The sequence below is a fragment of the Octopus bimaculoides genome, chromosome 6 (assembly GCF_001194135.2).
Source record: "Octopus bimaculoides isolate UCB-OBI-ISO-001 chromosome 6, ASM119413v2, whole genome shotgun sequence".
Taxonomy (NCBI): domain Eukaryota; kingdom Metazoa; phylum Mollusca; class Cephalopoda; order Octopoda; family Octopodidae; genus Octopus; species Octopus bimaculoides.
The window spans coordinates 6,693,220-6,709,413 of NC_068986.1; the positions used below are offsets into that span (position 1 = coordinate 6,693,220).

General features: G+C 36.4%; 2 protein-coding genes across 2 annotated transcripts in view; one reads left to right on the forward strand and one right to left on the reverse strand.

Annotated features, from left to right (window-relative positions):
- Nucleotides 1-1,057, reverse strand: part of LOC106867450 (protein SREK1IP1-like) — a 13,047-nt gene extending 11,990 nt beyond the window's left edge. The window contains exon 1 of the mRNA XM_014912328.2: nucleotides 571-1,057. Within this exon, the coding sequence (XP_014767814.2) occupies nucleotides 571-589 (19 nt within the window). The 5' untranslated portion in view covers nucleotides 590-1,057. The remainder of the gene's footprint in view (nucleotides 1-570) is intronic.
- An 84-nt stretch (nucleotides 1,058-1,141) lies between these two features.
- On the forward strand, nucleotides 1,142-15,815 carry LOC106867449 (vacuolar protein sorting-associated protein 72 homolog). Its single transcript, XM_052968409.1, has 8 exons — nucleotides 1,142-2,252; nucleotides 5,803-5,924; nucleotides 7,174-7,326; nucleotides 10,230-10,408; nucleotides 10,529-10,683; nucleotides 12,553-12,936; nucleotides 13,862-14,027; nucleotides 15,238-15,815. Exons 2-8 carry the CDS (start codon nucleotides 5,814-5,816, stop codon nucleotides 15,671-15,673), a joined length of 1,584 nt encoding a protein of 527 aa, XP_052824369.1. The 5' UTR covers nucleotides 1,142-2,252; nucleotides 5,803-5,813; the 3' UTR covers nucleotides 15,674-15,815.
- The last annotated feature ends 379 nt before the right edge of the window (nucleotides 15,816-16,194 follow it).

Here is a 16,194-nt window from a genome sequence, read left to right on the forward strand (position 1 = left end):
TATATATATATATATATACATAAGGGATAAAAATCCAAATTTACAGGTAAAAACTCAATGTGACTGGATTCTCATGGATGAGTTCATGAACATTGGTTCTTTCCTCTAAATTATTTATATATATATATATATATATATATAAATTATTGGTAAAGGCCGGTTTATAGAGTTACCCTGGGTTTCTCGCCATAAATGATACCCAAGATAACCCTATAAATCGTCCTTTACCAGTAATATATATGTATAAAATAAACACCTTTATACTTAGGCAGAACAAACAGGGGGAAAAGAACTTAATACATGCATATATACCCTGGGTATCCTTTATGGCGAGAAACCCAGGGTAACGCTATAAACCGGACTTTACAATTAACTGCTTTACTTGTTAAAGTGTGCTTCTACTCCGAATTTGTTTATCTACAAAACGTATACGTGTGTGTTGGTGTTTCCTATCTCCGACATCCGCTTTTTTATATATACATATATATATATATATATATATATATGTTTGTACTACACACACGCCTTTGTGTCTTTCTATATGGATATACTGATACGTATCCAACCTACCTTGAATATCAGACTGCATGTATGGAATGATAATATAAAATATTAAATAAAGAAGCGTAAACAAAACGCGCCAGTCTCTTATATCCGGAAACGGTGTTCTGTATACTTAAGTCTCTATTGAAGTAATAGTCTACATTGCAACGTCGATTAACGTAGTTTGACGGAGTCCACAAATGTTTTCGGGGTTTCTTGGCTATTTCATCTCATCTTCTTCGCTCACTTATTCCTGGAAGATTCATGGGAGCAGAGTCTTCAAATATGCCTTCCAGCGAGTCCAACCAGAAGTAAACGTCTCTAATTGATCTGACTGGATACCCAAGCGAGATCAATCAAACTCGTGGATGTTATCCAACCATCTATCTTGGATCCTTCTGATTTGATGGGCACCACTTGTTTTCTTAACGAAACACTTTCAAACTTGGGATACTGGTAGAATGTATCATATAAAACAACTTTTTCTCTTATTCTTCTTAACAAAAAATTGTACATCGCAAGTTATTTCATGTTAAAGTTGTCGTATTTCTGTAATTTCAACCAATCACTGACGTCTATTCAGCTGAATACAGTTACTGCTGTTTTTGTAAACAATAATTTTTGCCGGTGTCAAGATCGTTATTCCCTAGTAAGGGGTTAGGGTTGGGTTATGAGTTATAGGGTTTTAGAACCCTAACACTAACCCTAACTCTAAAACACGAACCCTAACCCTAAAGCTAAAACCAGTACAAACGCACGAACGATGTCATAAGTAACAGTACCACCGATAGTTGTTGTTGACAAACAACGGCACTAATTTTATTCAAGGGAAAGGATCCCATGACACCGTTAGAACATGTTTACATTCCACGGCAGTAATTGTTTTCACCTCAATAGACGTCATTGATCGGTTGAAATTACCGAAATACGACAATTTTTTTACATGAAATAACTTCGAATACAAAATTTTTATCTGTTCTATAATACAAAATATACAAGTATACGAAGTTTGAAAGTGTTTCGGTACCAAAAACACTACATAAAACATAAATGAAAAGTGGTGTCCGTCAATTCAGAAAGATCCTACTATTGTATTGATAAGGTCCTTTTCACTAGCAATGGAACTATAACAGATCTTCAAAAACCTATTGTTGGCCCTAGACCAGGGGTCACCAAACTTTTCCGACCATCGACCCCCTTTAGCCACTTCTTCTGCATCGACCACCCTCCTCATTTAAAATATCTCTATACCCTACGTATCTTAAATGCGTACCGGGTACTGGTGCTGGCAATTAAAATGTTGGGTAAAATATACATGTACGACAAATTAGGAAAATTCTATTGAAGATGACACACTTTTTACATTTAAAACTACGTGTACGAGTATACAGTATTAAACTTTCGATTTTTATGAAATTGTTTTCACGGTTAGAAAATGTGAAAAACGCCTCATGTTTTCCGACGTTTCATGGCGCTGACAAAATATTTCGAGCAGTTCATCTGGGTGAGCTGTTCTTTCGCACGTCAACTCCCATTCGATTCCTAGGCTATCACCGACCCACTGTAATTCCTTGCCGACCCCTAGGGGCTCTCTGCCCTACACAGACACTGATAACCTAAGGGAGATAACTAATATCATTGAACTCTTCGGTCAACTTCGTAGACTCCGTTCATTTCAAAATATTGTTTCTACAGAAAAAAGCTTCTTGGTAGGCTGACACCTTTTATAATTATAATAAGCATTATTGTTGTTACATAAAATTTTATTTATACAATCTAATACCTTCAAATTCTAAAAATTAATTGATTCTTATATTTTTAGGGGTTTTTTTCGGTTAGTCTGTTGAAATGTTATAAAATAGTTTTTCTCTCGTCTCGAACCTTGTATGAAATTGTAATATGACCAAATTCAGCAAAGTCTAACTAATTTCATTCTTGAAAAGTTATCAAAACTTTCATTTACAAGTGTAAAGCTAACGCAGAAACAGTTAAGCATCAACAAACAAAGCACTCACCTCTAGCGATATATATATATATATATATATATATATAGCCGGTATACAGCACTTACTCGGTATTACCTGTATCTTTGGGTTTGGTTAAATAAAACACCCTCCTTAACCTTATATATATAAATGAAAATACGTGTTGCTGTTTTTAATTTTAATCCTCTATCTTTATATATACTTACAATTAAACCTTGGGAGAGGCATTATGCCGGTAATAAACACACGCACTGGTTCACTCCTTTATTAATTTATAAACAGTATTTAGTTTATTACCGGCGTAATGCCTCTCCCAAGGTTTAATTGTATTTTTTTCAACACACGTATCCACATCAAGAATCTTGCACACCAAATACACATACGAATTATAAATGCTTGTTATTTTCTATAAATTCTTATTTTGGTATGTTTGCCTTATTAATCTCTTATCCTTTATGTTTTACCTTTATATTGTTAAATTTTGTATGGTATTGAATTTAGTTAAACTAAAGCGCGCATTTTTTTTTCATATTCGTTTAGGGCAAGTTGTTTTACACCTATTACACAATTTTTCTTTTTTTTTTCTCGGGTCAAACGATTTATATTTTACATTCCTATTTACTTTCGCATATACTTGTATAGCATTCTATGAATCGTGGAGAATGTTGCATCTCCTCTCTGCATGCGTACACGTTAAGATGTGGGTCAATATAGTTCTTAAATTGATATTTTTCAGTTACTTATAATTACACCATACAATTTATATAAGCGTATATATATATATATATATATATATATATATATATATATATATATATAAACACACACACACACAGCTGCATCCTCGTTACACGAGAAAAGCCATTTTCAAGAAGATTTACTCGGTGGGTTTTTTTTTATTGTGATAACTGCCTCCTTTACCTACAAAATACCTCTAATCAAAAACTACAAAAGGTTAAATGCAATCAAATTCTTTGGTAAGAAGGGCCTAAGAATTACCTTTGATGATGATGATAGAACTTAGGTTAACTTCCTCAATCTCACTCTAAACTTAAATACAGCCTTGTGTTTCCTCTACCATAATCTTTCAACAAACCTGAAATACATCAGCATTTTTAGTAACCACCCTTCCAATATAACAAAATACTGCTGGTTTGAGTTGATTCTTTGGCTACTGACTGGCCGGAGTTATCTATCTGTCTGTCTCTCTCTCTCTCTATATATATATATCTATCTATCACTCGTCCACCTTCGTTTGTGTCCGTAGAATTTATCAAATTAGAAAACGCAAATTTAATATAAAAATATATTTTCTGAAATTGCAAATTATTTAAAATATAAAAATACAATTTTCAACAGAGAGAATTTATCAAATGAAGTTTGAAGTTAAGTTTTAAAATAAATGTGATACTTATGCTCCGTAAATACTTATACTCTGTCATGTTTCAAACGCATGGATGTAGGTGTCGAATTTGTTCCAATAACTTTCGAGTGATAGATAGAGAGAGAGAGACAGACAGACAGATAGCTCCGGCCAGTCATGGTATTAGCTGTCAGTAGCCAAAGAATCAACTTAAACCTAGTAGTAACGTCCCTTGTCAGATTTTTCTACTTTCACTTCTGACAGCTAATACCATGACTGCCAAATTATCTGCCAATAAAACCGTTTTCAATAATAACACTGATTTCTATAATTCAGCTTTATATAAAACAGGATATAAGGAACAAATTAAATACTATAACAACCTTGCTCCTATCTCTTCCTCTAATCATTTGGTTTAATGCATTGATAATAATTATAGTAGTAATAACAATACTTATGCTAATAACAGTAATAGACAATAACAACAAGAATACTCACATTGTTTCTCTCATAGTCAATAATTCAAATAATATCCCATTTCATCAAAATATCCATAATCTTTACCTTCGTAATTTTAAAAACAGTCGAAGGGAAGTAACTATACTTCTCCATTCTTTTTACACTTCTTTAAAAATAAGATTAGGTTTTTTTTAATAATAAATCTCAGCATGAATCGCGTAACACTAGTAAAAGTATCTGGTTGATTATTCCGTATGGAAAATAAATTAAAATAACCTTCCCCACTTATTTCATCAAGCTATCGAAAGGAACTTTCCTATTAAAATTCCAGATGGCACTCAATTTTCAACACACACCATATCAGAATTGGTTTCTCTAACACCAGTAATCTATTAAAGATTATATCATAACTTAACAGCTATATTCTAAAAGGTAACAGAGTCTTTCTTAATAATTGTAATAACAATAATATTAACAATAACCTCTCCTTAAATTATAATATCAATGATATTAGACCTTGCAAGTGTGGACTGAATAAAACTTGTGTCCTCAATGGAAACTGCCATATTAAAAATGTCGTTTACCAATGCAAGATTACCTCTGTAACTAAGGAAGTTTTTTATATTGGATTATCTTCTACAGTTTTGAAATCCCATTTGGCAAACCACTTTTCCACCTTTAGATAGTCGTAAGCATAATTCTACAGGACTTTGTATGCTAATTTGGCACCTTAAAGATTCTAACAAACTTTTTTCTTTAGATTGGAAAATTTTTATCTAGATCATTCCCCTATGACAAAGGGAAATCTTTCTGTCGTCTCTGTATGGATGAGCAACTATCTATCCTCTTTTCTAAACATAAACTGAACACTTTTATTGAGTGACTTTACAGGTGTTCACTTTGCAAACAACACACTTTCGCTTTTTTCAAACAGTATCTAATTCTTAATAATAATAATAATAATTCCTGCAACTTATGTTTATTCTTACTTCCCATAACTCTTATTTCTCCCTTCATCTTTTTTTCCCATCTATTATCTATTCACTTTTGCCCATTCCTTTCTCTCTCTCTCTCTCTTAACTTTGTTTTCTCGTTTCCCCCTCCCTCTTCATCTATACCTTCTCTTCACTCACCCTATGGCATCTATTTCTTCAACAGCATTTTCAAATTTATAGTGTTCCCTTTCCATATATGTATATGCGGTATGTTTGTAATTGTTCCTGTATGTGTGTGCATGCCTATACACATATATATATATATGTATAGACATATGTAGTGGAGCTGTAAAATTGTGGAGCCTATGAATAACATACACGAAATTACTTCTTAATTCAATTAAAAACTCAAAAGAGAGTATTTGAGATCACTCAGATGGATGAAGGATATAGGTGGGATGTGGTCACAATATAACAGCAAGGTTGATGATTACTATTTTCTTTTTATTGTTTTTAGATTTATCCAAGATGGCAGCAGAACGTCAACCTCGACACAATGCTGGAAATCGAATGTCAAAGTTGTTAAACGAAGAAGAAGAAGATGATTTTTACAAGAACACTTATGGTGGCTTTAATGATGTATGTTTTACAAGAACTTCTATGATTATTATTTTCTCTTAAATGTTTTCGACAGAAATAATCAATTACTGAATGTTATTAATTTAGAGGTGAACTGATCTACTAAGTAACATATTGATATTGACCTGCATCTGCTAGTTTCTCTCTAGCAAAGGCAATTTGTTATGAACAGACATTTAGTTGTACTTGTATTACTTTACCTTGCAGTGGAGAGAATACAGGTCCTTTTCATACCAAACCACACAAGACTGTTCTGGATTCTACAGTACAGACTTATTGTTTTAATGTGATCTAAATTAAAATTTCATGTTAATTTATAATCCAAACATTAGCTTAATGAGGATCAAGTTATTTTACTATATTCTTCGTTATTTCAGAAATAGATTGTGAAAAAATTAGTGTATTTAAACAGAAAGATGATTACAAAAAGGTTAAGAATGACTACTAGGTTCTGCAGAATACTAGTAAATTACCTATTTTCAACATTGGTACACTGAAGTTTACTTTCTATACTAATTGACCCTATTTTGACAAAAATTGTTTGCTTCAGCATCTAATTACATTTCAAACTTCAACTGTCACCTTATAAACTAGAATATTGGTCAATATACATTCCAATAGTATTCTGTTGCCGTGCGGGTGACACGTAAAAGCACCCACTACACTCTCTGAGTGGTTGGCGTTAGGAAGGGCATCCAGCTGTAGAAACTCTGCCAAATCAGACTGGAGCCTGGTGTTGCCATCCGGTTTCACCAGTCCTCAGTCAAATCGTCCAACCCATGCTAGCATGGAAAGCGGACGTTAAACGATGATGATGATGATGATGATGATCTTTTAATTCATTCACATTTTCAGGAATTTGTTTTTAGAAAAAGTGTACTACTTTGGTAATTAGACATATCTTGATGATAGTGTTGGAAGAGTTCATTTCTTTTTCACTTCAATCTTGGTTTTATATTTTTACTGTTTAAACTGATATTTGATTTCGGCTTCTAGTGTATAGTTGGAATTGTTTATTTTACTTAAACAATTGCTTTCAGAATTGGAATAAACCTTTTTGTTTTGGTTAGTTAGTCAGATAATTGCTGGTGGCAATAGTTATGTGTATTGTCCAGGGATCACACCACATTGACTGAAGTAAGACTTGAACTTCAAACAATGTGGTTAGTAATACAACATTAACCTCACAGCCATTGGGCCTCTTAGATATGTCACACCATTCAGTATTGTATCCATTCATGTATTTCAGGAAGAGGATGACATTGACTTCCAGTCTGAAGACTCTGAATCTGATGAGGTTGACTCTGACTTCAGTATTGATGAGGATGACGAAATACGCAGCGATATAGATGATGATGATGAACCAAAACGCAAAAGAGGAATTAACACCAAAGCTTACAAGGTAAGAAATGTCTAACACAATTAGGAACACCACTGGCTCCTAATAATAATATCTAAGGCTGGTGATCATCGTGACGATAATGACCATCCTCGTTATCATCTCTATTTTAACATGTATTTTCCATACCAGCTAGAAATGCTCTGCATCACAGCATATCTTTATTTCTCTCAACCCTGTACCATAGCATGCTTAGATCTGATTTCTCTTTTTACTTTTTTCTACGTACATGCTACATGCCAAGCCACCCATTAGTGGGTGGCTTTATACCAGGTATTGAAAGGTTAAAGTATGAAAGTAAGTGCAAGCGTCTTGGTGAAGGAGATAAAAGGAAAGTAGTGATGGGGTACTAGAGCCAACTCTCAAGGTACAAGAGGGTGAGACACTGGATCATGGGAAGGGATGAGAGTGAGTGCTTTCATAAGAGAGTGAAGGAGAGTAACATAGTTGAAGGTGGGGTGGAGGTGCAGTTGGAGGCAAATACCAATATGGAGAGGGGTAAGTTGAGAGAGACAGGAGTCGCTCAGGAAGAGAAATAGAACAGAAAGTAGTGGGTTGGTGTGCAAGGTGTAAGAGCTGTGGAGAGTGGGAGATATAGAGATACATCAGGGGTCGTGATGATAGGCATGAGAAAGCACTGAGAGTGATAGCAGATAAGAGAGGTATAAGAACAGATGGAGTATTGTAAAGGGGAAAGAGCAGTGGCTGAAAGCATGGCAAGGAGGTGATTGGTAGAAATAGTGTAGGCAAAGATGATAATAGGGACTGGAAATGGTTCCCTGCAGGAGTTCATAACCACCAAAAAGGAGAGGCGGATATATGTGCTGATTCTGCTCTCAGTTGATTATAACAGATGATTAGGAACCTAGATTGGGTATGAGAATTGGGGGGAAAAGCTTAATGAGGCAGGGGCAGATTTCTGCATGTACAAGCATACCAGGTGGTTTTAGGAAATCAGATTTGCTGTGATGGACAGGTCTTCTCGAGTACAGCAAATTGCCAATTAATCATTGATTATCTAGTGTTTTTTTGTTTTTTTTATACTCTTAAGAACACAAGATAGTCATGGTTTAATTGTCTTTGATCATAAGTTTTCTGAATAGGTTCTGATCTAGAGCTAAACATCATCAATATTGCAAAATTATTTCATATTTCAACTTAGGGTTATTATTTTTTTCCCTCTTTTCATGTGTCCCCATCCCCTTCACCTTTTTGTACCATGATGATGATGATGATGATGATGAGCACATCCTGACACTTTATTACCAACACTTTCTTCTCTCCTTTAAGCCACTTCCTATACCTCTATCAGACGCTTACTTCTCAACCCCTGATGTAAGCCAATTCAATCAAGAAGTCTTATTTTACGAATCACTTGGTGACCTCACTAGTGCAGGTGACACGAGTAAAACACCCAGGACACTGTAAAGTGGTTGGTATTAGGAAGTGCATCCAGCCATAGAAACTATGTTAGAGCAGAAACACTGGAGTTCAATGCAGTCCTCAGACCTCTGACCAACAGAAATACGGACATAAAATAATAATGATGATGACTATGACAACAACAATATACTTTAACATTATACTTCCTTTTTAGTCATCATATAATTTTCTCGGACATTAATTAACTTTCTTTCAGTTTTTTTTTTTTTTTTTTTATCTGGTTTAGAGGGCTTCTGAGACTGGTGGAGTGAAGTTATCGTCACACCTTCACTCCTTGCTCTTATGCTTGCAATGACACATCCTCTGCTAAATGTCTCCCACATATTTTCTATGTTTTGTCTTTATTTTTTCTCAAGTCTGTTATGAAGTTAAACATATTCAAAGTGTGTTGTACAGTGTTAGGTTTTTTTCTGTACAACATTATGGTTTTGAACTGTGATTAGCCTTTGTTCTTTTAATTTCTTACTTGGCTTCTTCAGATGTGGTGCTATGTTTTGTTTATTAACTCTGTAAAATGCTATCTTTGTGAAACACAAAGAGAGAGAACTTAGTTTTTCTGAAACCCACTGGACTCAAGAAAATTAAGTTCTGTGCAACTATATCCATATATGCATAACTGTTTGCCTTCCAAATACACTCCACCACCTTTCATCTCTCTAACTGCTGCTTTCCCATGATGCCACTAATTTTTCTTACTAACTGGAACCATTTCACTTGATGTCCATCCCTCGTCATTCTGTCCACTCCACCTACATTTGACATTGACCCCCTCCACTCATCACAGAGCCACCAAGTTCTTTCACCATCTCTCACCTCCCATGTCTACTGTATCTTCACTACTTTTCACCCCCATCATCAAAAGTCTCACTCATCCCTTATCCACCACCCTCAACCCTATCCAATCTCTTCTGTTCTCACCTTCATTTTCCCTACTTCTACTCAGTACTTGTTTTTCACTCTTTATAGTCACCCCCTTACCCATTCTCCATCCCTCACTTTCCCATATACTTTTGCCACTTCTACTTACCTCATACCTTGATGGTTCACACAGACACTTCATCACCCCTCTTCTTATCTCTTCCCAGCTCCACGCCAATATTTTCTTCTAAAATGTGAGTAGCCCCTCAGCAGTAAGACATCTGTTTCACTCTGGCTTTCTTACTTTAATCCCTCACCTCTTAGCAATAAAGATGCCTGTCTTGGAGTTGAAAACCTTGTAAGCTGCTTAGCACAAGTGCTGGTAGCATGAAAAATACACTTTAAAGTGGTTGGCCTTAGGAAACGATGCCAAAGTAGATGATGGAGCATGATACAGTCCTTGGACCACTGTTCAGTTGTTTATTTCATACCAGCATGAAATGTGGACACGAAATGATGGTGATTGGGAAACTGAACAATCCTTTAAACATTTGTTAAAATGTGACACCAGAAAATTTATATTCTTCATTTTCTTGTTTTCTTAGGAACCAAAAAAACTAAAGGAGACAGCCAAAATTAGACCTAAACTTAAGAAAGCTGAACGACCATCTTTACAAATTTACCACTCTAATTCAGGCAAGTATTGTATTTGCTGCTGTATGAGATGGTGCCAGCATATCCACTTTGTTAAGAAGTTTGCTTTGCAAATTCAAGTTCATATATTGTAAACAAATGGAAAAACAAATCATAGGATACATGATTTTAGGTTTTTCTATTGCACATGGAACTTAGTATACACAACTGTTTGAAAGCCTGTTGCTTGTGTGTGTATTTATGTGTGTAGGAAAGCCTCCAGCTCATCAGGAATCACTGCTGAGATGCTTAAAATATCTGGCAAAGTAGGATGTGGCTTTATTACCTGTATAGTAAATCATGTTGTCCATGAGGGAGTCATACCCAACCATTGGTATAGTAACATTATAGTCAACTGCAACAAAAGTAAAGGTGATGCCTAAGACAGAAATAATTACAAAAGCATCAAATTGCTGGATCAGGTGATGGAAGTCACAGAAAGGGTCATTGCTCAATTAATTAGGGACAGAGTTCGTGTAGATGAGATGCAGTTTGGATCTGTGCCAGACAGGAGCATGACTGATGCTATATTCTTGGTTAGGCAACTGCAGGAGAAGTATTTAGCCAAAAATGAACCTCTGTACTTGGCTTCTTGTGACATGGAGAAAGTCTTTGACTCCCTTGCTCTCTTATCTGAAGGTCAATGCAGAAGCTAAGGATAGATGAGTGGTTAGTGAGAATAGCACAAGCCATGTATAGGGATGCTACCAGTGAGGTTAAGGTTAGCAATTTCTGAGTATAGCAATGAATTCAGTGTACAGGCAGGAGTTCACCAAGGCTCAGTTCTCAGCCCCCTCTTGTCCTCCAGGTCTTAACAGAGGAATTCAAAACCAGCTGTCTCTGGGAGGAGAAGGAATTTCAGGTGTGGAAACAAAGCCTTAAATCCAAGGGCCTTAGAGTTAGTTTAGCAAAAACCAAAGTCCTAGTAAGTAGGAAAACAAACAAATCACAAGTCTCTTCTGGGAAATGGCCCTCCTCAATATGTAAGAAGGATGTTGGTAGAAAATCCATATGATGTACCCAGTGCAAGCTTTGGACACATAAGAGGTGTAGCAGTATCAAAGGAAGGTTAACGGAGAATGTGTGTGGCAAATTGCTGGTACAATAAGCATTAAAAATCACCATTATCGTTTAACGTCCGTTTTCCATGCTGGCATGGTTTGACTGGGGGCTAGCAAGCCAGGAGGCCGCACCAGGCTCCAATCTGATCTGGCAGTGTTTCTACAGCTGGATGCCCTTCCTAACGCCAACCACTCCGAGAGTGTAGTGGGTGCTTTTTACGTGCCACTGGCACAGGAGCCAATCAGGCGGCACTGGCATCAGCCATGCTCAGATAGTGCTTTTCACATGCCACTGGCATAGAGAGCCATTCAGGCGGCACTGGCAATGACCTATGCATGTGCAGACAATAGGCTTCCCCAAATGCTGAGGGGGATTGTTAGAAGTAGTTGATAGCTTCTGTTGTCCAGAAGACCAAGTTAGCAGTGGTGGAGGAAGTTCTGAAAGTGTAGTTGCTAGGATAAGAACAGACTAAGCAGAATTGAGAGAAAATTCTACATTTGTAGGTAGTAAAGGGGAGCACTCCTTCGGAGTGAAAGACAGATTGTAAGAGATATCCATGTACATACAGCTATGCTACATGGCAGTAAAATGTGAACTATGACTACAGAGAGGATATGTGAAAGATTGAAAGAAAGGAAGCCAGCATGTTTTACTGGATGGGTAATATCAGTGTGCAGGTACAACAGAGTATAAATGATTTAAGAGAAAAATCAGGTGTAAGAGGCATCAAATGCTGTGTGCAAGAGAAGACTGTGCTAGTATGGCCATGTGATGTGTGTCAATGATAGCTGCATAAAGAAGTGCCAATCTCTAATTGTGGAAGGAACCTCTGGAAGGGGTTGACCTAGGAAGACATGGAACAAAGTAGTGAGAAAGGATCTTCAGATGTTGAGCCTCACAGAGATGACAAGGGGCTGAGAGGTTCTGGCAATTTGCTGTGCTTGAGAAGATATGTCCTGCTAAGTAAAATTGTGGCCATCCATACATACATACAGGTATACTTTTTAAGGTCATTTTCCCACTCTCTCTCTCATTCAAGAGGTCCTTGGCTTGCAGGTGCTGGTGCCACATAGAAAGTACCTGTTTCGGTGCCACACAAAAAGGCATCCATGCCAGTACCACATAGAAAGTACTCTTGCCACTGCCACGAATTAAGCACCAGTGCTATGTAAGAAGCATCCAGTACACTCTGTAAAGTGGTTGGTGTTAGGAAGGGTAGAAACCATGTCAAAACAGACAATTGGGGCTTGGGCAGCTCTCTGGCTGGCCAGCTCCTGTCGAACTGTCCAACCCATGCCAGCATGGAAAAACAGATGTTTAATGATGATGATTATTGTTGTTTTCTCTCTGTCCTTATTTCAGAAAGAAAATCTCTTCGTCAATCAACTGCAGAAAAGTCACAGGCAACTGCACGTCGAGAAAAGGAACGGGAAGTCCGTGTTAAGATGATGAAAGAAATAGCAGCCAAAAGAAATGTAACCGAGGTGCGACGTCTTACTCAGTCAGAGTTGTTAGAGGAGGCTAAACTGACAGAAGAATATAATATCAAGTCCTTGGGTAATGAAATTCCTTCACCCACATAGGTAGAATGTGGATCTCTCATTAAATGAAATATTTTCTGTACATTGTGTTCTTGGTGTAGAATAAAATCTTTTGTGGGTGATACTCTACCATCCCATTTATATTCTGATCACTGTACCTTGAGGGTAAGCCCTGGCATTTCACCACTTTCTCCCTCTGACTGGGTAACCCTGTATCTCCTCTACAGCAACATATCTGTTTCTATCCCTCTGTCACACTCTAACCTCTCTCATCGCCTGGCACAAGGCCACTCCTCCAATGCCCCCCCCCCTCACAAACTCAAAAAGATCTTTGTCTTGGTGACCTCCCCACCACCAATGCGCTGGTGCATCCAGTCCACACTGTAAAGTGGTTGGTGTTAGGAAGGGCATCTAGCCATAAAAACAAACAGTCCTTGTCAAACCTAATCCATGCCAACATGGAAAATGGATGTTTAAATGACAACAGTGATGATACCAATACCAATGCCTATTCTGTTCATGTGTTTTGTCTGTTACGCATGAATGAATATTTATAGTTGATATCAGGCTTGAGTATTTCATGGCAGAAGTCATTTTGATACAGTTTGTGTTGCAGTTGTATTGTGTCTCCTCCAACATACAGTTTACACTCAAGCATTGCAAGATCAATTCTGAATTCTTATATTTTCATGACTTTTTATTAAATTTCTAGGCTTAGTATCATTCTTACTTGAAATGAAATTGTACTTGGTATCATATTTTCTAATGATATTTGCATATTTTGTCATATTTACATACTAAGTATATCATCATTTTTAATGTGTACAAAACTTGATATTTTATTTTTATAATTTGAAGGTAAATTTTCGTGGTTTAATATCACTCTTTATAGGGCTTGCTATAGATAAACCAAATATGATTTGGTTTCCTTTCTCTTGTAGAAACATACCAAAGACTGGAATCTGAGAAGAAAAAGTGTCGAGTTCAAAAAACTACTTACAAAGGAGCTTTGGTTCGCTACCAGTCTGTAACTATGCCTTTGATTGAAGAATTGCCTCAGTCATTACACAATAATGAACCAGAAATTAACGTAGAAGATGTCTCAGGGTATGAAAGTTTTTGTAGCTTTATTGGTGGATGGTTTAAAGAGAAATCACAGTATGACTGTAGACATAAAATAATAAAGATGATACATAATTGTAACAAGTGAGATTACAACAGAAACGGAAGTTATTCATGGGATGATTTTTACATGGATAATGTCTCTACTATTAATTAAATATGAAGCATGTGTGAGCGACCAGTTTATTCATTTAATCAGGTAAACCGGGGAGATAGAAGTTATTCAAGAATTAGTAGAGTAGAAATTAGAATGAGGAAAAAGTTAGATAAGACTTAAAAGAAATTTGGAATTGATATGAAGGCTGAAAAAAAGATGAAGACAACTAGAGAGAAGCTTTGTTGCAACTATACTAAGCCATCTGCACTTAACTACAATAGTTCTTGTAGCTGGGTTCATGTTAAATAAACTGCATGCAACTTGATACACCAGCAATACTTCAGAAGACCACAACAATATCCAAGTAATACAGACAATATACATATGTAGTTGACTTGTTAGATATAGCAAACAAATCTCCAATCATACTCTACTGTGTAAAAAACCCAAGACATATTGGAGGATAATAGGTCAGCTTTCATCATAGGTTTCCTTGATTAGACCAGAGCTGAGATTAAACAACAGTAATGTCCTATTGTATAATACAATCCAACAAGGTAACTTCCACATAATTGCTCAACCTACTAGAAATAATAGCCAAACATTTTCTCAGATCATATCATACTGTCCTCAAAAAAAAAAATAAGAAGAAATCTTAGATAATATAGTAATGGTTCACTAAGTTTGAGAGAAAATGACAGGATTTGATGTGCTACTCAACAGTGGTCTCATAAATTCCAAAGAATCAAGACTACAGCACCTCACAGTCAAATGATGTAAAGTGCATTTGACATTCAGTGTTTCTATCATCATCAAATTAGAGAAATGTATTGTGATTTTCATTGTGACCATTCTAGCATGTTGCATAATTTGAAAGCCATTTAGCTTCTATATTGAGTTGGTGGTGGATCATTTATGGCAGTTGGAAATCTGTTAAGATTTCAATGGTAGTTTGGATAGGTGAAGTGATTATAATTATCTAGCAGTTACCTCGTTGGCTTCGCAAAGTTATATATTTGATGATGTTAATGGCATTCCATTTAATGAAAATATATAGAATATCATTTGCCTTTTTTTTTTCTTTTCTTTTTTGAACAGTGTTGATTCCATATCATTGAAAACTGAAACAAAAGGCGAAAATGACGATCCTTCCAAATCTCCAGAGAAGAGCAAACATTCAAAGCAAGTATCTGGTCCAAAGTGTTCTCGGACTTTCATTACGTTTACAGATGATAAAACATTTCGGGAATATTTTCCACAAACCCGAGCTAAACCAGCATCAGCATCATCTAGAACTCTGTGTCCCGTCACACGGCAACCAGCCAAATACTTTGATCCTATCACACAGACACCGTATGCAACAACAACAGCTTTCAAGGTACTGAGGGAAGCACTTGTCATCCAACAAGAACAGTCTGTTGAGCTGAAGCGCAAGTCTCGAAGTAGTAACCAACAGAATTCATCATCATCGTCATCATCATCATCATCTATGGCTCACAACACAACCACACTTTTAGCATCAGCAACTAGTTAGAAATTCTCCACAGTCAATTGCTAATGTTATCTGTGTTGAAAGGGGATTTTCTTATACAAACATACAAGAATGATTTAGACACTTCCTTGAGTGTCTTTCAGGTACTCTTACAATTTTATACAAATAAACATTGAAAAGCACACTGTTTTTGTGAATGAGCTTGTGTTTGTGTATTTAACTGCAGGCATGGCTGAGTGGTAAGAAGTTTTCTCCCCAACCACAGTTTCAGATTCACTCTTTCTGCATGGTACCTTGGGCAAGTGTCTTCTACAACCCCAGGTCGAACAAAGCCTAAGAAATGGATTTAGAAACTGAAAGAAGCCTGTTGTATTTGTATGTATATATATAAAGTCATCATCATCATCATTTAACATCTGTTTTCCATGCTGGCATGGGTTGGACGGTTTTGACAAGCTAACCAACCAAAGGGTTGTTCAGGCTCCATGTCTGTTGTGGCACGGTTTCTATGGCTGGATGCCCTTTCTGGTGGCAACCACTTTACAGAGTGTAATGAGTGCTTT